Here is a 25,268-nt window from a genome sequence, read left to right as displayed (position 1 = left end):
GCTGTGTCAAAATCCTGGATCTCCCTTCCTAAAAGCATCATGGGTGTACCTACACCCCATAACTGCAGCAGTTCAGGAAGGCAGCTTACCAACACCTTCTCAAGGGCAATTTATGGATGCGCAATAAATGCTGGCCTAGCCAGCGACACCCACATCACAAGAAAAATAAAAGTGCAGTGCAAGGTATGGTACAAAACCAAGAAAGTCCAAGTTTCAACTTCTGGTTTCTGCCAGATTGCAGGGGGGAGGACAGGATGTTACATTGGGCTTCAGTGCCTCCACTGTAGAGGTGGGGGGGGGTGGGGGGTGGGGTGGAGAAATTAATGCAGCTTTGATTTTTCAATAGAAAAAAGAAACTTGCATTTCTATAGCACTTTCAGGGCCTCAAAACATCCAGAGTGCTTTACAGCCAAAAAACTTTTGAAGTGCAGTCATTGCTGTAATGCAGCAAATCTGGCAGCAATGCTGGTTTAGGGATAAACACAAGACTGGAGAGAACTCCTGTGCTCTTGAAATAGGGCTGAGGGATCTTTTACATCCATGTGGGGTGGGGGGGGGGGGGGGGGGGGGGGGGCGGGTGGGTGGAGAACAGGCTGAGCCTCAGTTTAACTTCTCATCCAAAAGATGGTATCTGCAACAGTGCAGCACTCAGTACTGTACTGGAGCGTTAGCCTAGATTTTGTGCTGAAATCTCTGGAGTTGGTCTGAACCCACAACCTTCTGACTACAAGAGGAGAATGCTTTGCGCTGAACTATAGCTGACGGTATTAATTAACTTTCATTCCCCTGCACTCTCTAGCTTTCTCTTATCTCCACATTAATTTTGACTCTTGACAGGAATTACATGTCAAGAATGGCCATTTGAACTTCAGGAAATGAGTGGAGAAAAATTGAGGGGGCGGCTACGCTAAAGTAAAAATAGAATTTATATTTGAAAGCATGAGTTCAAGTTATAAAATTTGGAAATTTAGGCAGCACTGAAAAGTAATGGAAGCAAAGAGCATTATGGCTCATTTACCTCCACTCCGAAGACATCATCTGGACACAACTAATACATCTATCAGAGCGGCAACAGATAGTTAACACGATACTTTTTAAAAAGCAAGATCGAGAAACAATCAATCTATTGCAGAGGAATTTGTGGCTGACAACTTCAGAGTTGCCAGCCAACTGCTACTCGCTATGAAAACACAAACAGTATGCCCATAGGTGCAGTTCACCAGTGGACAGCACTGCAGCAGCTGAACTATGCAGTTGCTCAGTATCACTGCAATCCCAAAAGTTTTGTGTGTTTAATCCTAGAGCTGGTTGAAAAATTGGGAGGGAAGTGAGGCAAGAACTAAAAAATTGAAAACCACAATGAACCACACACAATCTGTTTTGCTTCCTAACATTTTGCAATTCAATCTGAACATCCCATTTCCAGGCTAATCATCTTCACTCTGCCTCCCACAGATATTCCCATAGGAAAGGGATAAATGAAAGTGAGGTTGCACGAAGTTTGAAATATTTCTGAATATACAACCTTATACCCTCTTCATATTATAGGATCACTTCATCAAGTAGCAGCTGCTCAATAATCACCTTTAAATATGGCAGAATACAGAGTGCTGCAACATCTTGAACATCATTCTGATCAGTGAACTTAGTGAAATGTTTAACACTGAGCAGGAAAAGAGGATGAGGCGAAAGACAAATGTCAAAAGTATTTTTTAAAGGAAGCTCGAGAAGGCAAAAACACACAAACATGTGGTTACTTGGGTGTACTACTAGAGTTCTAGGCAAGGTACCACACCTTGGTTTCCGGCACAGACACGATGGGCCGAAGGACCTGTTTCTATGCTGTATAACTCTGACTTAACTGAAATTCTACTTGCAATGCAAGTTTACATTTTGATTAGGGCCATGCTTAGGATTAAAAAAAAAGCTTATGTGGTTGGGACAATGGAAGTCATGGACTAAAAGACAAACATTTCACTCTGGTGGTGGAGGGGGGGAAAAAAGCAAATCAAATATCTTGGGCTAATATTAAACACCTACCAGTGGTTGCAATTGCAAAAAACAAACAATGCACATCAATAGCATGAGTTTTAGTTACAAAACTTGAAAGTTTAGACAGCACTGGAAAGCAGTAAAAAAAGACTTGCATTTATATAGCGCTTTTCACGACCACCAGACGTCACAAAGCACTTTTTTTTTTAAACAGCCAATTAAGTACTTTTGAAGTGTAGTCACTATTGTAATGTGGGTAAACGCAGCAGCCAATTTGCAAACTGCAAGCTCCCACCAACAACAATGTGATATTGACAAAGGGATAAATACTGGTCAGAACACAGTGATAACTTCCCTGTTCTTCTTTGAAATAGTGCCATGGGATCTTTTGCCTCCACCCAAGCAAGCAAATGGGGTTTTGGTTTTAACATCTCATCCAAAGATGGCACCTCCAACACAACAGCACTACACTGGAGTCAGCCTTGATTTTTGTGGGACTTGAACCTGGAACCTTGAGACTCAGAGGCGAGAGTACTATCCACTGAGCCACAGCTGCATTATGGCTCATTTCCCTCCACTCTGAACACAACTTAATACATCTAACAGCAACAGATAGAGTTAACAAACATATTTTTCAAAAAGCAAGATTGAGAATCAATCTTTTGCAGAAGCAACAGTGACTGGCAACTTAAGAGTTGCCAGCCAACTGTGCTCTCTATGAAATCACAACCCCACCCAAATCATAGCTGGGAGTAGTGTTCAATGCCTGGAAGGGAATAAGAGGGGGTGGAAACACAGCACGTTTTCAGCAGGTAGGTGTTAATACCAGCTTGCATTAACAGGCGGTGGAATGATAACCCTGTACATGACAAGCAGTTTCATTCTGCAACAGTTCAAAATTTGTAATGGCCAAAATTTAAAAAAAGACAAATACTGAAAATACCCAAGTCACTCCAGAGGAGTCCCACCTAAATAGCAAAAGAAAATTTGTATTTATATAGCACCTAGTATCTCAAAGAATTTCATAATTAATTCTGAAGTGCAGTCACTGTTATGTAGTGAAGTATGGCAGTAACTAGAACACAGCAAGGTCCCGAAAACAGCAAAAGAGTTCAATGACCAGTTTTTTTTTTTTTAAACTTTGGTAACGTCTACTCAAAGATTGACCAAGAAACACCCGGCCTCTCTTCAAACAGTCATGTGATCTTCTACTTTCACCCGAAAAGAGAGCGAGAAAGAACTTCTGTTCGTCATTTCAATTGAAAGGTGTGATCTCAAACAATATTGCACTGAATAGCCAGCCTAGATTAAGTGAAGTGGGGAGGAAGGAAAGGGGGTGGGGTGGGGGAAAAGGAGAGTTTAGACCCACAACCTTTTGCTACAGTGTTACCAATTGAGCCAACCAACATCAAGTATCGTTCCCTTTTCAGCTGCTGACCTGTGCATTTCAATCACAACTTCATACTGTGCCCATTAATCTCAAAGTATTTCCCAGAAGAGGTTACAAATGCCTTCTGACCATCGTATACAGAGTAAAAATTATACTTTTTAAAAAAGTACTGTTCTGTATAATTCCCCCATTTCAGTTATATTTTCTTAAGGACTGGAGAGCAATCTGTTGAATGTTAGAATGCTGCAATGTTTCAATCTGCAATTTTGTGCTTCACTATCTGGGAGAAAAGCTAAGTGCAAAATAATATTTTAAACTAGCCAAGATTGGCAAAACATATGTAGACAAATTAGTATATTTAACCAATTCCATCATCTCATTCACAAACCCCCCCCCCCCCCCATGCCATCCCCTCCTAATGAATCTACATACGTCTTACAAGACAATGGAGCAAAACACACGGACATTCAGAGTGAAAATGCAGAGGTCAGACTGGCTGAATATTGTACTTGGGGACATTGTCCTGTACAGTCAGATTTAACTGAACAAACCTTTAGAATTTTATCAAAACCATGACAATGAAGAAACAGCTGACAAACACTAAAGTTGGAACTTTTGAAACCTGAAAAGCAGATCTGAAAATCATTTTTATAAACTAAGAAAACAGGAATACTACAAGTTTCATTTACTGTCCAGAGTTCTGACAGCAACTCCATATACCTCAGTGCAGGATAGGTGGCTGTTCATTTTTAATTGAAAATTCCAGTGCACTCTTCACACCGATGTCGGAAAGGCAATTAAAATTATTTATAACCAAAGCTAAATATTCTACGTTAAGTACTCTTGTTGAAGAGCACATTTAGTTGTGCACACATCAGGTGACATCAGGCTCAAATTTGTGTCACTAACTGTTCAACATTTAAAGGTAAATGTTAAACTTCGTTGCATCAGACAGAACCAAGCAACACAAAAAATAAGAACTGATCAATTCTGATTCCTGGGATACAATAGCAAAATACTGCAGATGCTGGAAATCAAACAGAAAATGCTGGAAATACTTAGCAGGTCAGGAAGAGAGAAACAGTTAACATTTCAGGTGATAACCTTTCATCAGAACTGAGGAAAGTTAAAAATATAATAGGTTTTTAAGAAGGTAAAAGTGGGAAAAGATCAAAAGGGAAGATCTGTGATAGAGTCAAAGGCAGGAGAGATTAGATAGCAAAAGAGTTGGTAGTGCAAGGTCAAAGGGAGGGGTAATGGGACAAGTAAAGAAATAAAAGATGTGTCTAGAGGTGTGAATGGCAGAATGAAGAACAGCTGCCATTCAAAAGCAAAATCAAGAGAAAAAAAGAGCCAAGAAAAAGGAAACAAAATAGGGGCAGGGCAGAGGTTACTGTCTGAAATTGTTTAAAATCAATGTTGAGTCCAGAGAGCTTTAAAATGCCTAATCGAAACACGAGGTGCTGTGCCTTGAGCTTCATTGGAGCACTGCAGGAGGCAGAGGGCAGAGAGGTCAACATGAGAATAAAGTGGAGAGTTAAAATGACAGGCAACAGGAAGCTCAGCTCATGCTTGCGGACCGAACAGAGGTGTTCCACAAAGCAGTCACTCTATGTTTGGTCCCCCCAATGTAGGGCACACTACACGGTCAGTGAATACAGCACACAAAATTGAAGGTATACACAAATTGCTGTTTCACCTGGAAGGAGCACTTGGGGTGTTGGATGGCAAGGAGAGATTAAATGAAAAGGCAGGTATTGCATCTCCTGTGCTTGCATGGAATGGTAGAGTGGGAAGGGACGGGGATGTTGCAAGTGTTTGAGGAGTGGACCAGGGTGTCATGGAGAAAATGGTCCTCTCAGAATTCTGACAGGGAAAGGAGGGAAGATGTGTCTGGTGGTGGTGGAAATGGCAAAGGATTATCCATTAAATATGGATGCTGGTGGGGTGGAAGGCAAGGACAATTTGATTTGTGGGATACTGTTCCAATCCAGAACATTAGGCAAGTTTACAAAAAAAAAAAAGGGGACCAAAGCACTCCTTCCCTATATTCTGATAAAGAGTTTAAACCAATTGACACCAAGGCAGTTTTTGAAGTTGTGAAGAGTGCACTGGAATTTTAAATTAAAAAGGAACAGCCACCTATCCTGCACTGAGGTGTATGGAGTTGCTGTCAGAACTCTGGACAGTAAATGAAACTTGTAGTATTCCTGTTTTCTTAGTTTAGAAAAATGATTTTCAGATCTGCTTTTCAGGTTTCAAAAGCCTTCGACTTACTGTATCAGATAAACAAACTCTACCTAGACTGCTTTCTCATCTATCAATACTACTATGGTTGGTGGCTGTCCAAACTTTCCTCTTACTCCCAATAGGCTACTACACAAACTCTTCCTCCTCTGTGTTGAGATCAAAGCCCAGTGTACTACCTTCCTCTCTAATTCATACCTTCAGGTATCTCAAAATTACAAAACTCTACCGACCTAAATCTTCTCTTCCTCCTATAATCATAAGGCTTTTAGATGTGAAATTTGGCATCATCTAATCACAATTGCTTGATTTAGCCTCCCTTCTTCTCAAACTTTGAGATATTATGAACTTTAAACCACAGCTTTATACCACATTTCTAAGCTTAAAAACTGATCCCTGCTTATATCTGGTTAGATGAGGAGAGATTACACAATCTAGGCTTGTATTCGCCACAATATAGAAGGTTAAGGGGTGATTTGAAAAAAGAAATGAGTAGGAGTAGGCCAAGTGACACATTGAGCCTGCTTTCATCCTCAACCTTAATTCCACTTCCCCACCCAATCTCAGATACCTTGATTCCCTTAGAGTCTAAAAACCTATTGAACTTAGCCTAGAATATACTCAACAGAACATTCAAAGCCCTCCGGGGTAGAGAATTCTAAAGATTCACAACCCTGAGTGAAGAAATTTCTAACAGTCTGAAATGGCCAACCCCTTATCCTGAGGCTACACCTCCTAGTTCTAGACTCTCCAGCCAGGGCAAACCACCTCAGCATTTACCTGGTCAAGCCCTCTCAATCTTAGATGTTTCAATGAGATCACCTCTCATTCTTCTAAAGCCCTACTCAATCTCTCAAAGGACAACCCTCTCACTCAGGAATCAACCTACTTTGTTGCGTCCTCTCCAAGGCAAGTATATCCTTCCATAGGTACAGAGACCAAAACTGGACACCATACTCCAGCTGTGGTCTCACCAAAGCCCTGTACAATCACAGCAAGACTTCTAACTCTCACACTTCAACCCTCTTGCAACATACCATGTGGGGAGGCAGTGGTGTAGTGGTATTGTCACTGGACTAGTAACCCAGAGACCCAGGGTATTGCTCTGGGGACATGGGTTCAAATCCCACCAGAGCAGAAGGTGGAATGTGAATTCAATTAATAAATCTGGAATTAAAAAAGCTAGTCTAATGATGTCCATAAAACCATTGTCGATTGTTGTAAAAACCCATCTGGTTCACTAATGTCCTTTAGGGAAGGAAATCTGCAGTCCTTACCTGGTCTGGCCTACATGTGACTCCAGACCCACAGCAATGTGGTTGACTCTTACATGCCTTCTGAAATGGCCTAGTCAGTTGTATCTAACCACTACGAAGTCAATAAAAAGGAAACCGGACGGACCATCCGGCATCAACCTAGGTACTGGAAACGACAACGGCAAATCCAGCCCCGTCAACCTTGCAAAGTCCTCCTTATTAACATCTGGCAGCTTGTGCCAAAGTTGGGAGAGCTGTCCCACAGACTAAGCAAGCAACAGCCTGACAGTCATACCCACGGAATCATACCGGACAGACAATGTCCCAGACACTGCCATCATCATCCCCGGGTACGTCCTGTCCGACCGGCAGGACAGACCGACAGAGGTGGTGGCACAATGGCATACAGTAGGCAGGATGTTGCCCTGGGAGTCCTCAACATTGACTCTGGACCCATGAAGTCTCATGGCATCAGATCAAACATGGACAAGGAAACCTCCTGCTGATTATCACCTACCGCCCTCCCTCAGCTGATGACTCAGTACTCCTCCATATTGAACAGCACTTGGAGGAAGCACGGAGGGTGACAAGGACACAGATTGTACTCTGGGTGGGGAACATCAATGCCCATCACCAAAAGTGGCTCAGTAGCACCACTATTGACTGAGCTGGCCACCTCCTAAAGAACATATCTGCGAGACTGGGTAGGTGGCAGGTGGTGAGGGAACCAACAAGGAGGGGAAAACGTACTTGACCTCGTCCTCACCAATCTGTCTGCCACAGATGCATCTGTCCATGACAGTATTGGTAGGAGTGACCACCGCACAGTCCTTGCGGAGACAAAGTCCCGCCTTCACGTTGAGGATACCCTCCATCGTGTTGTGTGGCACTATCATCGTGCTAAATGGGATAGATTTCGAACAGATCTAGCAATGCAAAACTGGGCATCCATGAGGTGCTATGGGCCAACAGCAGCAGCAGAATTGTACTCAATCACAATCTGTAACCTCATGGCCTGGCATATCCCCCACTCTACCATTACCATCAAGCCAGGAGACCAACCCTGGTTCAAAGAAGAGTGCAGGAGGGCATGCCAGGAGCAGCACCAGGCATACCTCAAAATGAAGAGTCAACCTGGTGAAGCTACAACACAGGACTATCTGCGTGCCAAAGTGCGTAAGCAGCATGCGAAATACAGAGCTAAGCGATCCCATAACCAACGGATCAGATCCAAGCTCTGCAGTCCTGCCACATCCAGCCGTGAATGGTGGTGGCCAATTCAACAACTAACTGGAGGAAGTGGCTCCACAAATATCCCCATCCTCAATGATGGGGGAGCCCAGAACATCAGTGCGAAAGACAAGGCTGAAGCATTTGCAACAATCTTCAGCCAGAAGTGGCGGGTTGACGATCGATCTCTGCCTCCACCTGAAGTCCCCAGCATCACAGATGTCAGACTTCAGCCAATTCGATTCACTCCGCATGATATCAAGAAATGACTGAAGGCACTGGATACTGCAAAGGCTATGGGCCCTGACAAGATTCCAGCAATAGTACTGAAGACCTGTGCTCCAGAACTTTCCACGCCCCTAGCCAAGCTGTTCCAGTATAGCTACAACACTGGCATCTACCCTGCAATCTGGAAAGTTACCCAGGTATGTCCTGTACACAAAAAGCAGGACAAGTCCAACCCGGCCAATTACCACCCCATCAGCCTACTCTCAATCATCAGTAAAGTGATAGAAGGTGTCATCAACAGTGCTATCAAGCGGCACTTGCTCATCAATAACCTGCTCAGCTCCTGACCTCATTACAGCCTTAGTTCAAACATGGACAAAAGAGCTGAACTCAAGGTGAGGTGAGAGTGACTGCCCTCGACATCAAGGCAGCATTTGACCGAGTATGGCATCAAGGAGCCCTAGCAAAACTAAGGTTAATGGGAATCAGGGGGAAAACCCTCCGCTGACTGGAGTCATACCTAGCGCAAAGGAAGATGGTTGTAGTTGTTGGAGGTCAATCATCTGAGCTCCAGGACATCACTGCAGGAGTTCCTCAGGGTAGTGCCCTAGGCCCAACCATCTTCAGCTGCTTCATCAATGACCTTCCTTCAATCATAAAGTCAGAAGTGGGGATGTTCACTGCTGATTGCACAATGTTCAGCACCATTCGTGACTCCTCAGATACTGAAGCAATCTGTGTAGAAATGCAGCAAGACCTGGACAATATCCAGGCTTGGGCTGATAAGTGGCAAGTAACATTCGCACCACACAAGTGCCAGGGCAATGACCATCTCCAACAAGAGAGAATCTAACCATCTCCCTTGACATTCAATGGCATTACCATTGCTGAATCCCCCACTATCAACATTCTAGGGGCTACCACTGACCAGAAACGGAACTAGAGTAGCCATATAAATACCGCGGCTACAAGAGCAGGTCATAGGCTGGGAATCCCGCCTCCCCAAAGCCTGTCCACCATCTACAAGGCACAAGTCAGGAGTGTGATGAAATACTCTCCACTTGCCTGGATGGGTGCAGCTCCAACAACACTCAAGAAGCTCGACGCCATCCAGGACAAAGCAGCCCGCTTGATTGGCAACCCATCTACAAACATTCACTCCCTCCACCACCGACGCACAGTGGCAGCAGTGTGTACCATCTACAAGATGCACTGCAGCAATGCACCAAGGCTCCTTAGACAGCACCTTCCAAACCCACAACCCCTACCAACTAGAAGGACAAGGGCAGCAAATGCATGGGAACACCACCACCTGCAAGTTCCCCTCCAAGTCACACACCATCCTGACTTGGAACTATATCACCGTTCTTCACTGTCACTTGGTCAAAATCCTGGAACTCCCTTCCTAACAGCACTGTGGGTGCACCTATCCCACATGGACTGCAGCAGCTCACCACCACAAGGGCAATTTGGGATGGGCAATAAATGCTGGCTTGGCCAGCAAAGCCCACATCCCATGAATGAATAAAAAACAATACCATTTGGCGTCCTAATTATTTACTGATTCAAAATCCTAAAAATTTCAAAGGAATTGATGAGGTAAATAGATAATTTTTTCCCACTGGCAGGGAAGTCTAGGAAAGAGGACATCACCTTAAAGTCAAAGGCAGGACATTCAGGAGAGAATTTAGGAAACATTTGCAAAAGGTGGTAGAAGTGTGAAACTTACTCCCACAAAAAGTAGTAGATGCTAGCTCAATCATTTTTCTAGCTAAGGGTATTAAGGGATATGGAGCCAAGTCAGGTGGATGGAGTTAGGATACAGAGCGACCACAATCTCACTGAATGGTGCAACAGGCTCGAAGGGCTGAATGGCCTTTTCTCGTTCCTATGTATGCAGCCAAAAGAATTAAACAATTGCGTCCAAACTGGCGACACTAAATTATTCAAAAATAAAACTAAAACATGATAGAAATTCCAGGTGATTAAGTCAAGAATGCATTAAGATTTAAAGCTGCATATATACTACTGACATACATACTTGTCCTCATCAGGGAACTCCTCTTTGCTGACGATGCTGCTTTAACATCTCACACTGAAGAGTGCCTGCAGAGTATCATCGACAGCTTTGCGGTTGCCTGCAATGAATTTGGCCTAACCATCAGCCTCAAGAAAACGAACATCATGGGACAGGACGTCAGAAATGCTCCAACCATCAATATCAGCGACCACGCTCTGGAAGTGGTTCAAGAGTTCACCTACCTAGGCTCAACTATCACCAGTAACCTGTCTCTAGATGCAGAATTAAACAAGCGCATGGGAAAGGCTTCCACTGCTATGTCCAGACTGGCCAAGAGAGTGTGGGAAAATGGCGCACTGACACGGAACACAAAAGTCCGAGTGTATCAAGCCTGTGTCCTCAGTACCTTGCTCTATGGCAGCGAGGCCTGGACAACGTATGTCAGCCAAGAGCCACGTCTCAATTCATTCCATCTTCGCTGCCTCCGGAGAATACTTGGCATCAGGTGGCAGGACCGTATCTCCAATACAGAAGTCCTCGAGGCAGCCAACACCCCCAGCTTATACACACTGAGTCAGTGGCGCTGGAGATGGCTTGGCCATGTGAGCCGCATGGAAGATGGCAGGATCCCCAAAGACACATTGTACAGAGAGCTCGCCACTGGTATCAGACCCACCGACCGTCCATGTCTCCGCTTTAAAGACGTCTGCAAACGCGACATGAAGTCCTGTGACATTGATCACAAGTCGTGGGAGTCAGTTGCCAGCGTTCGCCAGAGCTGGCAGGCAGCCATAAATGCGGGGCTAAAGTGTGGCGAGTCGAAGAGACTTAGCAGTTGGCAGGAAAAAAGACAGAAGCGCAAGGGGAGACCCAACTGTGTAACAGCCCCGACAAACTAATTTTTCTGCAGCACCTGTGGAAGAGCCAGTCACTCTAGAATTGGCCTTTATAGCCACTCCAGGCGCTGCTCCACACACCACTGACCACCTCCAGGCGCTTACCCATTGTCTCTCGAAATAAGGAGGCCAAAGAAGACGACTTGTTGAAAAACAGTGATGCATCTTAGAGAAACCTTCCCTTTTCTTCTTTTTCTCTATCCTCGCCCCTTTCACTTTCTTAAAACCTATTACATTTCTAACTTTTCCCAGTAATGATGAAAGGTCATGTCAAACATTAACACTGTTGCTCCCTCCACAGATTCTGCCTGACCCACTGAGTACTTCCAGCATTTTCTATTTGTTTCAAATTTCCAGAATCCACAGTATTTTGTTTTTGCGATACATCTTGCACCATCAGCTTCAGGAAAACTCCCGTCTCCCTGGAACAACCAGTTCCAGCTTATACAATGCAACTTCAAAATAAACATTAGTGAAAAAGCTATGCAAAAAAAATCTGATTACTGTAACACTCAATGAAACATCCATTTTTAAAACTAATATTGTGGTATTTATGCAAAACCTAACAAGTCTGATTGAAACATAGCTTATTTAGGCTGAAATCGTTTGCTCTGGCGAAAACCAAATACACAGCTATTAACTAAAGATGAGAAATGCATTTGTGCAGTTTGTTATTGTAATGATGGGTTATTCTAGAAAATACCTGAAAGACCAGGCTGAAGCACAGACAAAATACTCTGCCATTCTGTCTACCCCCAGCTAGAGTGTTTTACAAGGCCCAGCAGCACTGTGATTATAAGGGTGAATTCTGCTTTCCTCCATTTCCAGAAAACAGTTAATCAGGCATCACTGAATTTCCTGTATTTTGTGTCACCAAAATAAGAATGGACTGCATGGTTCAGAAGAGATTGGAAGGTCTAATTTATCCATCGCCCACAGCAGCCTCAATGTGACAAGACAGTATACACAATATTCACCACTGATAGTCACCATGTGTGTCAACTCATGCACTTTAAAAAGTTATTACCGTTTGTCTGTCCGACAGGCATCCTACATTAACAATACACAATCAATCCAGAATCAATTGTTCAAAATCTTCATTTTCTTTCTGCACATTTTCTACTATAGATGCTGAAAGGTTAAGGCATATGAATACTCTATTTAGCTCGGACAGCTCAGGTAGTAAATGTACGAGCCAGTGTGGAATGGAGTCATACAGACAGGAAAGTCCCAGGTTTGATCAATAGCATGTTAGGCTAGCTGCTCTCCACTGAACTACCGGTAGGAACTTGGTAATCAGCCCCAACGTCCTTGGGTTAGAACAGCTCCCACTGCCAACTGTCATCCAGTAATTCCTGCTCCAAAATGCACAGGCATGGACGCTCCCAGTTCTCGTTAAAACATCAAAAGACAATTTAAATTATATAATTCCTATGACTGAGATCCAGGTTGGCTGAACAGACTCACCAGCATCATTGGCCTCTCCCTCTAGTATGTGGATGTCGGTGCAGTCGGCCAGCGAATGCTCCAAGCAGATCTGAAGAAAGCGAGCCTGGGTCCGACTGACCCTCTTCAGCAGAGACAACAGGGCTACTGTCTGCTCACATTCATTCCATCCTTTAAACCACCCAGCTAATACGCCAACTTGATCCCGAAACATCATGATCGCAAGCCTGCACGATTATCTGTTTCTCTCTTTCCCTTGGGTTCCAACACGACAGAAGAACGTCACATGTTTTCAGCCTGGGTAGTAAGATTATCGACTTTGTAAGAGTCGGTGTCTTTTCTGTCAAAACATTTTTTGGGCGATAGGAGTATTTTTTCCCTTCTCCAACACCCCCCCCACCCTTCCCCCCCCCCCCCCCCCCCCAGATACAATAGTTCAGGAGAACCAGCGTCAACACTGGCAAATGAATGGAGAAACAACTTCAGGCAACTTCCGACAAGAGACCATTGAAAGCTCGGCACTTGCTTATTTTTCTTTGCTTCTTGCAGTTAGGGTTTCATGTCGTCACTATTTAAAAACAAACAAAAAAGTATAAAGATATAGAAATACCAAATACACATTTTCAAGCACATTTGTGCCAATTGTCCACAATTCCCTTTTTCTCCCTTTCCCACCCACCTGGCCAGTCTGTGCAGCTCACCTTGCCCACGTCTCAGAAAACTGGTCTGAAAGAACTATTAAGCAACAGGAGCAGTCTGGGAATTGCTCTTTTCCCAAAGTGATGCAACTAAAATTGGAAACCAGTGGAGTGAGAAAATCTGAATCTGTACCCCACCATGCTGTGAGACTTTCTCTCTTGCCCCACTCCCTTCCCACAAAACCCCAGTTTATAAATCACCATATAAAAACAGAAAATGCTGCAAATACTTAGGTCAGGCAGCATCTGTGGAGAGCAAAACAAAGTTGGGAAGAGTCAGATGGATCACGTGAAAGGTGACCACTTTGCAGATCTCCTCCGTTCAGTTCACAAGCATGACACCGAGCATCTGGTCGCCTGTCATTCTCCAGTTTGCTCTCACACTAACCTGTCTATCTTTGGCCTCCTGCAATGTTCCAATGAAGCTCAATGTAAGCAAGGAACACAGCACCTCATCTTCCAATTATGCATTTCACAGCCTTCCAGACTCGTTCAACAATTCCAGACCAAAACCTCTGTCCCCATTAAGTTTCCCTTTTCTTTGCAGTTTTTACTCTCTTCTCTTGCTTTCAGACATCAGCTGCTCAGCATTCACACCTCCTCTAGTCACATCTTTTATTTCTTTACTTGTCCCATCACCACTCCCTTTGGCTTTGCACCACCAACTCTTATTTAATTTCTCCTGTCTTCCACAGACCTTCCTTTTTGTTCTTTTCCCCCACTCTCCACCCCCCTTTCACTTTCTTAAAACCCATTACATTTCTAACTTTTCCCAGTTGTAACTCAAACAGTAACACTTTCTCTCTCTCCCTATGCGACCTGACCTGAGCATTTCCAGCATTTTCTGTTTTTATTTCAGATTTTCAACATCCGCAATATTTTGCTTTTGTAAATCCCCATACTCTGCTTGGCACAAGTCCCGCAGCAACATGCAAGACGGATTATTGCAGCAGGTGTGTGGGCAAAGTTAATAGTTCATTACATTGAATTCCACAGGTGCACTCCTGCTTCAGTACATCACTGACACATGTATAAATGTTGATATAGCTTTCAGACAATTGAAAATATTATTTTGCTAATAATTTAGCAATAACTTAGCAAATTGGTCCAATTTTTAAACACATTATACATATTAACAGCACTTAAATGGGAGCAGTCCAGAGCAGTACAATTCGAATTTGCACCAATTCCTTTAATAAATTTCTCATTGCTTAGTTGCTCCATGTCATGTTCTAGATGCAAAGAACTTAATCAGAGTAGGCAAAATGGATGTAGTGAGGGAGATGGTGGTGGGGAAGTATCACAGAATTTGGGATACCTGTAAAACACCAGAGGAAGAGATCTTCTTGCATTAACAACGTACCAGGAACAAAAAATTGCACCTACAAAATGCTCTATATAAATAGGTACGGTGTAGATACTGCGCCCGACACATCTCCAATAATTTTGGATAGCTGAATTGATACAAACTTTAGGATGCACACTGAAGACATTAAACTTGCTGCATCAGATTCTCAGCTCCCCTTATGCAGTGAACTCAGTGAATCACCCCTGAATGCAAACGCACACAACTCCCAGTTGATAGTCAGAATTCTTCCAAGAAACAATATTTTTGACCCACCCCACCTCACCTCCCCTCCCCTCCCCTCCCCCCACCCTCCCCCAAGCTCCATCTGGAGCAGTTATGAAGCCAAGAACAAACTTCCACCAGTGTATAACATCATTCCTTCAGCCACCTACATCTGGCATTCATTAGCATTCAAAGAGCACTCAGTGCTGGCACACACTGGATACAGAGCAAGAAATCTACACAAAATCACACTGCAAATCACTTGACCACAGTGTTGCCTTGAAAGGAAACAGAACTTTTGCTGATCAGAGACCTGACTGTAACGAGAAAATATCCTGTTTAATTTCAGAGTATATTTTACTGTAATTAGGGCTTCCATGTGGATTTTGAAAAACATTAAAACTAAATAATCCCACAATGGTTCAGCTGGTTAAGATGACAAGCTGAGCTATACGGAGCGAAAGATTCAAAGCTTGACTCCTGGTCTATAACAAGTCACGGGCCTCAATTGAAAACTGGATTATGATTGGCTTCATTATCTCAGGGAGGAAGGGTGGGGGTGGGGGAGGGGGAAGTAAAAAAAGAGAAAATGATGGGGAATCAAGGTTTTCACTCTTGATCACAACCCTCCAGGAATGAATAAAAGACAGGATCAGGCCCAGCTTTGATGTGCTCCCACAGTCAAACAGCCTGCTGACACTTATTATGTCGGGTAATACATGAAGCAGGGCAATTTAGACAAGGTATATCTGGTGCCAATGGAACAGTACCATCTGTGAGGAGGAATGAAATTAGACTGACAGACCATCAGACCATGGAGTGGCTTCAATGCAAGTTCATGATTTCAATCACGAGGTGAGGGACTGCCCAAAATCACTTGGGCATATTTCCTTTTTCCTCAACCAAGGATTCCCCTCCACTGTGGTTGACAGGGCCCTCAACCGTGTCCGGCCCATTTCCCGCACCTCTACCCTCACCCCTTCCAATCCCTCCCAGAACCGCAACAGGGTCCCCCTTGTCCTCACTTTCCACCCCACCAGCCCCAAGATCCAAAGGATCATCCTCCGCCACACAGCATGATGCCACTACCAAACGCATCTGCCCCTCCCTTCCCGTCAGCATTCCAAAGGGATAGTTCCCTCCGCCACACCCTTGTCCACTCCTTCATTACCCCCACCACCTTCCCCTGCAATCGCAGGAGGTGTAATACCTGCCCATTTACCTCCTCTCTCCTCACTACCCCAGGCCCCAAACACTCCTTTCAGGTGAAGCAGCGATTTACTTGTACTTTTTTCAATTTAGTATACTGTATTCGCTGCTCACAACATGGTCTCCTCTACACTGGGGAGACCAAACGCAGATTGGGTGACCGCTTTGTGGAACACCTCAGCTCAGTCCGTAAACATGACCCCGAGCTTCCGGTTGCTGGCCATTTCAACACCACCCCCCGCCCCCCATGCTCACATCTGTCCTGGGATTGCTGCAGTGTTCCAGCGAACATCAACGCAAGCTCGAGGAACAGCACCTCATTTACTGATTAGGCACGCTACAGCCTGCCGGACTGAACACTGAATTCAATCATTTCAGAGCATGACGGCACCCCCACCCCCTTTGTATGTTTAGCTATTTTTTTCTCTTTTTCCATTTTCTTTGGTTATTTTATTTTAGGTTTTTTAAAAAAGTTTGTTTCTACCCACTGTTGATGTTTATAAAAATTTTTTTTAATGTTTGTGCTTGGAGTGCTTTGTGCTTTATAGTCAATTTACACCCTCTCCATACGAATGATTTGTCTTTCAGCACACCATTAACATACCGTTTGCCTTTGTTCCATGACCTTCTGGTCAGTTATTCTCTGTGACCTTGTCCCATCAACACTTTCTCTTTTGTTATCTCTTGTCACACCACCCCCCACTGAGGCAATATTAAAGTTGAGCAATGTTAGAGAGGAGGAAATAGGCATTCTTAGTGATGGTGCAGGTGACTGGTAGAAAGCTCACCTCAGGGTCAAATACAACACCAAGATTACGAACAGTCTGGTTCAGTCTCAGATAGCTGCCATGGAGGGGGCTGGAGTTTGTGATAGGGACTGAAGACAATGGCTTCAGTTTTCCCCATATTTAATTGGAGGAAGTTTCTGCTCACTCAATACTGGATGTTGATCAAGCAGTCAGACAATTTAGAGGCAGAGGAGGGTCAAGATGGAGGAGGGTAGAGTTGCATGCCATCAGAATACATATGGAAACTGACACCATTAATTTCGGGTGATGTTGCCGAGGGGTAGCAACGTATATGAGAAAATGGAGGGAACCAAAGATAGGGGGACACCAGAGGGAACAGTGCAGGATTTGAGAAAAGTTCCAATAGTCAAATAGCCTAACATTGACTATCAACGCTGACGCAAAGAACGGCCTCTTGGACAAGGTACCAGAGTACCGCTGGCGCTCATGAAACTGCAACTCTTCCAATTTTCTCTTGAAGTCACTCCTTTTTAAAATAAAAGGGAAAGTGTTAATGTAACTGAATTACTAATCTCTGTTCTGCTCCTGTGAAGGGGAAAGCAGAAAACAACTTGAGCAACAATGTTCATTGGTTGTTCTCGCATGCTTCCTGGAAGCCAGTACAAAAAAAATACCACATACGTGAAAATCTGAAACAAACAGAAGAGACTATAAACACAGAAGGTCAATCGGTATCCAAGTTGAAGACAGACGAGTTAATGTTTCAGGTGTGAAATAATCTTAAAAACAGAGAAGGCTTCACACTAAAAACATTAATTCTCTATAGATGCTGACTGATCTGCTGTATTTCCAGCATTTTGCTTTAAAGATACCAGTGATGGCCTGAGAGAAAGCTGCCCACTCAGTCCCTTCAACAGCACAAGGCTTATGGTCAAAATTAACTAGTAAAAAGTGTAACTTAGAGTATGGGGCGGCAGGGGGCGGTGCAGGGTAGAAGCACTGAGTGGGCTGACCTGGGGTTGGTGCTGAGGTAAATAAAAAGGAAAATACTGCAGATGCTGGAAATCTGAAACAACAGCAGTAAGTGCTGGATAAACTCAGCAGGTCTGGCAGCATCTGTGGAGAGAAAACTGAGTTAACGTTTCAGGTCTGTGACCTTTCACTAGAACTCAGTGCTGAAGCCCCAGCTACACACAAAATGTTACTGTAGGACGAAACAGCACAGGTTCATATTTGTGAAGGGCAAATGTGAACCAGGCATCAGGTAATTCTTTGCACAGTGGGTGATTAACAGCTGGAAAAGGTTCAGGCAAGGGCTCTGTACTCAATTCAGATGCTATAGTGGCAAGATTACATCTGATATACAGCACAGAAACTGACCATGCGGCCCAACCAGTCCATGGCGGGAGCCTCCTCCCAACTTTCCTCATCTAAATCCACCATCATAACCCTCTATTTCCTTCGCCCTCATATGCTTGTCTGACTTCCCCCTTCAACGTATCTATACTATTCGCTTCAACCACTCCCTGTGGTAGCAAGTTCCACAGTCTCATCACACTTTGGGTAAAAAAGTTTCTTCTGGCCACTCGGATAGATTATAGCACTGGTCTGGCAGGAGCACTAGATCAACTGGAATGAGTGCCTTCTTCATCAATAATTTATATTGAAGTTGATTTGGAAGTTCCTAGTTAGAAAAAGTAATTTCCTCTACTGCCCCACTGCAATCCCTTTGCATCCTCCCTGTCTGCACACCTGGATTATGGACCACGGGACACAAGACAAACCAAGCCAGGTTTGGCAGAGTGGTGGAAAAGTCTCAAGTGGAATTCAATCCAGAGAAGTGTGAGGTAATGTATTTGGGGAGGGCAAATAAAGCGAGGGAATACACAACAAACAGAAGGATATTGAGAGGGGTAGAAGTAGTAAGACACCTTGGAGTACATTTATTTATTTAGAGATACAGCACTGAAACAGGCCCTTCGGCCCACCGAGTCTGTGCCGACCAACAACCACCCACTTATACTAACCCTACAGTAATCCCATATTCCCTGCCTCCTCCCTACACTAGGGGCAATTTACAATGGCCAATTTACCTATCACCTGCAAGTCTTTGGATGTGGGAGGAAACTGGAGCGCCCGGCGAAAACCCACACGGACACAGGGAGAACTTGCAAACTCCGCACAGGCAGTACCCAGAATTGAACCCAGGTCCCTGGAGCTGTGAGGCTGCGGTGCTAACCACTGCGCCACTGTGCCGCCCACATGTCCACAGGTCCCTGAAGGTGGCAGGACAGGTAGATAGAGTGGTGAAGGCGGCACTTGGAATGCTTTCTTTTATTGGCTGAGGTATGGAATACAAAAGCAGGGATGTAATGCTGGAACTGTATAAAACGCTGGTTAGGCCACAGCATACAGTTCTGGTCACAATACAGGAAGGACATAATTACTCTGGAGAGAATACAGAAGAGATTTACAAGAAAGCTGCCAGGGTTTGAAAGTTGCAGCTATAAGGAAAGATTGGATCGGTTGGGGTTGTTTCCTTAGAAAAGAGGCAGAGGGGTGACTTAATTGAGGTGTACAAAATTATGAGGGGCCTAGATAGAGTAGACAGGAAGGACCTGTTTCACCTAGCGGAGAGGTCAATTACCAGGGAGCACAGATTTAAGATGTTTGGTAGAAGGATTAGAGGCGACATGAGGGAAAACTTTTTCACCCAGAGGGTGGTGGGTGTCTGGAATTCACTGCCAGGAATAGTGGTGGAGGCAGAAACCCTCAATTCTTTTAAAAGGTACCAGGACATGCACCTGAAGTGCTGTAACCTGCAAGGCAATGGACCAGGTGCTGGAAGGTGGGATCAGATTGGAAAGCTAGTTTTATTTTTGCTCTTCAGCTGGCACGAACATGACGGGCTGAATGGCCTCCTTCTGTGCTGTAATTTTTCTATGGATTAAGCCATGTTTTCACATTATCAATGCTACCCTTCAACCTCTACCAGTTGCCTAGTCTGTTCAGTTGAGAATTATTGTTGAGTGTCACCTGTGGCTCAGTGGGTAGCCCTCTCACCTGAATCAAAGGGTTATAGATTCAAGTCCCACTCCAGACACGAGTCCATAACCCAGGCTGACACTCCCAGTGCAGTATTAGAGAGTAATGTTCTTCTGGAAGTGCCATCTTTCGGATGAGATGTTAAATTGTAGACCAGTCTTCCCTCTCAACTGGATGTAAAAGATCAGATGGCAGTATTTGAAAAGCAGATGAGTCCTGTTCAATATTTATCCCTCAACCAACAACTGAAATAGATTACGTGATCGCAATCACATTGTTCTTTGTGGGAGCTTGCTGTGTGCAAAATGGTTGCCACGCTTCTATATTACAACAGCGACAACACTTCAAAAGTACACCATTGGCTGTAAAATGCTTTAGAACGTCCGGAGGTCATGAAAAGCACTATATAAATGCAAGATTTTCTTCTGCAATACAATTCATTAGCACCAACAACTCTCCGGAACCTCGCCCAAGATCCAGTCCAGGCCATGAGACTGTACAATCCCACTCTTGTTTCTATACACACTTTACAGCAAGGGTTCCTGCATCACAATCAGGAGCAGAAACCCTGATTTATTTTTTTCCTTCTACAACTCAGTAGCATTAAGCGCAACTGTAGTGCTCCCACTGCTAACACGACAGATCAGGAATCAAGCCAGTGATACTCAGGTACATTTAGCCTAGTGTATGACATGAGCACTGTATCATGAATCATGGGGTATACAATATCAGTGCCCCCACTTCCACATTTATTTCTAATCTATACAAAGAATCAGTCAACTCCAAAAACATCTCCAGCTTTGAGATAACCGCTGTACTTCTGTATCCTGTCATGCATTATAAAAAAAATATTTCAAGCAAAACAATAGCCTTCCTTTAAATATGTTTTCACTTATGTAAAACTCAGAATAACTAGCTTTTCCAACATGACGGATATGCACAACAAAGTTAGGTCAGCTGCTACAGCACTGTCCTATCATGCAACTCAGCTATTCAGAACCAGAATGCCCAAGGTTTGATCTTAGCTCATCTCAACAGAGGCGACAGTGAGGATGCTTTGCCTCTCCAGTTGCGGGGTGCGGAAGAGAGGAAAAATCAGCCAGAGTAATGCTGCTCATCATGATCAAGGTCACCCCACCGCTCCGGCCGTGTAGTCAAAATCAGGTACATCCATTCACCCACCACAGTGGAACAGCCTGAAGTGTCAAAGAATGGGTGAGAAGTACTGAGAGTGTCTGGCACCCAACAAACAGCACCCCAAGAACGTCAGGGATATGGGAAGAAAGTTGGAAACGGGAGGTGTGGTAATGAGGTGATGGGAGGGAAAAGGAGAGATGAAGCACACACAAGCTGCATACAAAACTACAAAAACTAAAAAAGATCACAGTATCAGAAACTTTTGATTTCATTACTATCTTAAATCTCACAGCTAGCCATATACTATTAAGAAAAATTTAAAAACAGGCAAAGATATTTAGCCTATTTCCAAATGTCACCCAGATTTGATTTTAGGATGCATATCTACTGACACTTAAGCATAGCAATATTACTTGCACTCTTCCAGAAGGATCATTTTTAAATATTGGCCGAGGTCCATGCCAAGTTAACTAATCTTGGGTGGAATGGTGGGAATGGGGTGTTAAAATTCACTTTGGTGCCCCTGGGTTAGGATATGGACACCAGCCAGAGATCCTGCTCCCGCTACCAACCAGGATACCTCACACAGTTGAATAGCTGATGATAATCACTGTGAAGGCTCATACAAGAACAAATAGGTACTTGAGTCAAGTCAGAAACAGCATCTATAAAGCAGAATATATCAAGTGCAGTGAATACATTGCCATAATAAACTTCAGATAATTTAAATTACCTCTTCTATTGCTAAATAAAAAAAGCTCCCTCCAAAACCTTGGCTCAATCCCAAACCAGGTTCAGAACAAAAGTTGCTTATTGTCTGTAATGATCCTACATCAAGTGAGTGTTCACAGCAGTCTCAACCCATTCACAGCAAGCAGGAGCTCAATGAACAAACTACCCCTTAATTTAGTAATCTCACTAGGAGTGGGCACAGGACAGCTAGTATGGTAAATGGAAAATGACAGACGAGTGCAACAGGAGCTACTCTGAGACACTGGGGTACACTGTTCGGGCAGAAGTGGTTTACTGTATATTCTGATCTGGAATTGCTTGGTGCCCGCATTTCCCCTAAATGAGGAAGCGTGGCATCAGCCAATATAAACCCACATCTCAATACTCATAAAATTCACTTCATTTAAAAGTCAATAAATATTCCAAAAATCATTACAATGCCTTGATGTAATTACTATAAACATAAACTGAAATGTTGAATGTAATTGGCAAACAGCCTTCAGGTGGAAAGAAACGGTTCTCAACAACAGTCATTAATTCACAATTCACATCAGCAGGTGATAGTGGGCGATAGCAACAGGTAACCCACAAGCTGCAGTTAGTCAACTACATACAAAAAATATTTTTTCCATTCATAAATTTAGCCCAGTTGTCTTTTTTTTTTTAAATCTAGCAATAATAAGCTTTAAGCATCGACCTACACACAAAATGTGCAAAAATGTCCCTAACAAAAAAAAAAGTAAATAGTTCACCATAGTGAACTACTCATGCATACAACATTTTGGATAGACATACAATTTATTTTTCAGATTAATTATACCTTGAACTCCAAAATCATTCCTGACACAATATACAGATATTTATAGCTTCTAGGTAGATATAAGCACGACAGAGATTATAAATAGAAGAGGATCAGTTCTTTTTTAAGCTACAAAATAATCTGAAACTAGTGACGTGAATAGGTCAGCTAGATTGTGCAATCTATCATTAGACTCACTAAAATGTCCTGATGTTGCACGGTGTGTTTTTTTTTTTTAGTAATTTGCCCAGTGACTAGTCTTCCTCCCTTTAACATATTTTCACACAAGAGCAGCAGCCAGAGTATCTCAGGATTTAAAGGACATTTTAAATGCTGAGTTTAAAAAAAAAAAGTGGATGAGAAGCACACTGAGAGCAGAGAGGGAGCAGATCCACATACCAAAGCTCAGCCTTTCCCACAGGGTTTCTTGGAGCTGGGGTGGGTTTTATTTGGTGTGTGAGTGGGGGATAAATTATAAAAAGTTAACCACCAGCAGCACTAGCTGCTCCTCAGAGCCCACATTTGACATGAAATGTCTATGGTTTTAATCCCCTCCCTCACTCACTCACTCTCCCCACCCCAAGCAACTAAACTCCAGGCACAGCAGAGAAATGGCGAACACTTGAAGGCTCTCTCTCCCTCCCTCCCTGCAGCCAGCCCCCCTCACACACATCACCCTCACCCAGCCGCCATGGAGGACTGGCCCTCACTCAGGTGATGCTCGAGGCCTAATCCCCCTCCTCCCTCAGCACGTTTCTTCAAAGAGAGGAAAAAATAAATGTCATCCAATCGATCTGGCTCCAGCCTCATTCGACAGCCCGTACCTAACATTCAGTCAAAAATATCGATTATTTACCCGTCCGGCGTCGAATTTTTCCTCACCTGGGGGGAGGGGGTTGAATCGCAGGCCCCACAACTGGAGTGAGAAAACTGGCCGAACCAACGTCGGGCCTAAGTAACTTGATGTGCCCGCGCTCGCCCCCGCTGATTGGTCGTCTGACGCCGATCCCGCAGGGCTCACAGTCTCATTGGTCAGCATCTCTGTCAATCAACGGAGCCCGTCAACACGTTAGGTTGTCGTTGCCATGGCTTGGGAGAGACCGGAGATGACATCGTGCTAGACCGGAATTAGAGGGTGGGTTGTCGCCAGGCATGCTGGGTGTTGTAGTTCTGTAGTGCCCAGGCAACAACAATTTGCATTTATATAGTGCCTTTTATTACAGTAAAACGTCACAAGGTTTGACATGGAGCCACATAAGGACAGAAAGACAGAAGACAGAAAACCAAATGTTTGGTCAAAGTTTTAAGGAGCGTCTTAAAAGAGTAGAGCGAGGTGGCGAGGCAGAGAGGTTTAAGGGAGGGAATTACAGAGTTTAGGGCCCAAGCAACTGAAGGCACAGCTGCCAATGATGGAGCGATTAAAATTGGAGATGCTCAAGAGACCAGAATTAGGAGAGCAAAGAGATTTTTAGGAGGTGGGGAGGGTGGTGGGGCTGGAGGGGGTTACAGAGAGCGGCGAGGCCATGGAGGGATTTGAAAACAAGGATGAGAATTTTAAAATTGAGGCATTGCAGGACTGGGAGCCAACGTAGGTCAGCAAGTGCAGGCGTGTGTGCTCTACAACCGTGAATATCTGCCGTTTGATCTCTCATGTCAGGGACCCCAATCAAACCTGGTGCTGTCCTCAGCCACTGCCCACACAGCCGTTTACCAGCAGTGGGTCACTGGCAGATCATGCATTTATAATCAAAGTAAGGAGTTGAAAGTATTCCAGCCTTCCATAATCTCACTAACCCAACTCCTCACCTTTAAAACATGGCTTTTATTTCATACGAGTGATCGCCAATTTTTAAAAATTTTGTTCAGATGCAGCGATCTTAGGATGGGTAGCCACTATACCCAGTGCCTCAGGAGAATGAACAAAACGTCTGCCCTGTGCAAACTCTTCATTGAAGCACCATGGATTAAAAAGTGAGAAATAGCTGAATCTTTTCATTGAACAAGTTTCTTTTTTTCAGTGTGTTCCAGATAGTGCCGTCAACTGTGACAGCAAAACTTGGGGTGTATCCCCTCTGATTATTTACAGCCTTGTTGCTCACTGTCCACTGCACTTAACTGTGTTGATAAAAAAATTTAATTCAGATTTTAGTGTTTGTAAAATTGAGGGATGTCAGTGCTAAGAATAAAGTACTTTCCCATTTCAGTGATCAACTGTCAACATTAAACACTTGCAGGGCAGGTACAGCATGGGGTTAGATACAGAGTAAAGCTCCCGCTACACTGTCCCCATCAAACTTTCCCAGGACAGGTACAGCATGGGGTTAGATACAGAGTAAAGCTCCCGCTACACTGTCCCCATCAAACTTTCCCAGGACAGGTACAGCACGGGGGTTAGATACAGAGTAAAGCTTCCTCTACACAAAAAAAAATGGGCTAGATACAGAGTAAAACTCCCTCTACACTGTCCCATTAAACACTCCTAGGACAGGTACAGCGCGGGACCATTGGGAACCTCAGGAGCTGGAGTACATCATAGATGCCGAGAACGGTATTTTAATTTGAGTTTTGTTTCAGTTATATGTTTTTAAATAAAGTTTTTAATTTTAAATGCATATAAAGGGGGC

The 25,268-nt window shown here is 44.0% G+C and overlaps 1 protein-coding gene across 4 annotated transcripts in view; it reads right to left on the bottom strand.

Moving 5' to 3' along the window:
• LOC137352977 (protein Smaug homolog 1-like) overlaps positions 1-13,122 on the bottom strand; it is an 89,907-nt gene extending 76,785 nt beyond the window's left edge. For all 4 annotated transcript variants that reach the window (XR_010969799.1, XR_010969800.1, XM_068018814.1 and 1 more), the window contains exon 1: positions 12,727-13,122. Coding sequence is in view for 2 of the 4 variants with exons in the window: in XM_068018814.1 (XP_067874915.1) it covers positions 12,727-12,922 (196 nt within the window). In the remaining 2 variants the exon portion in view is untranslated. The remainder of the gene's footprint in view (positions 1-12,726) is intronic.
• Between the last annotated feature and the right edge of the window lie 12,146 nt (positions 13,123-25,268).

The sequence above is a fragment of the Heterodontus francisci genome, chromosome 40 (genome assembly GCF_036365525.1).
Source record: "Heterodontus francisci isolate sHetFra1 chromosome 40, sHetFra1.hap1, whole genome shotgun sequence".
Classification (NCBI taxonomy): Eukaryota; Metazoa; Chordata; class Chondrichthyes; order Heterodontiformes; family Heterodontidae; genus Heterodontus; species Heterodontus francisci.
The sequence above is the reverse complement of the archived record's forward strand: the minus strand, read 5'-3'. Positions and strand labels throughout refer to the sequence as shown.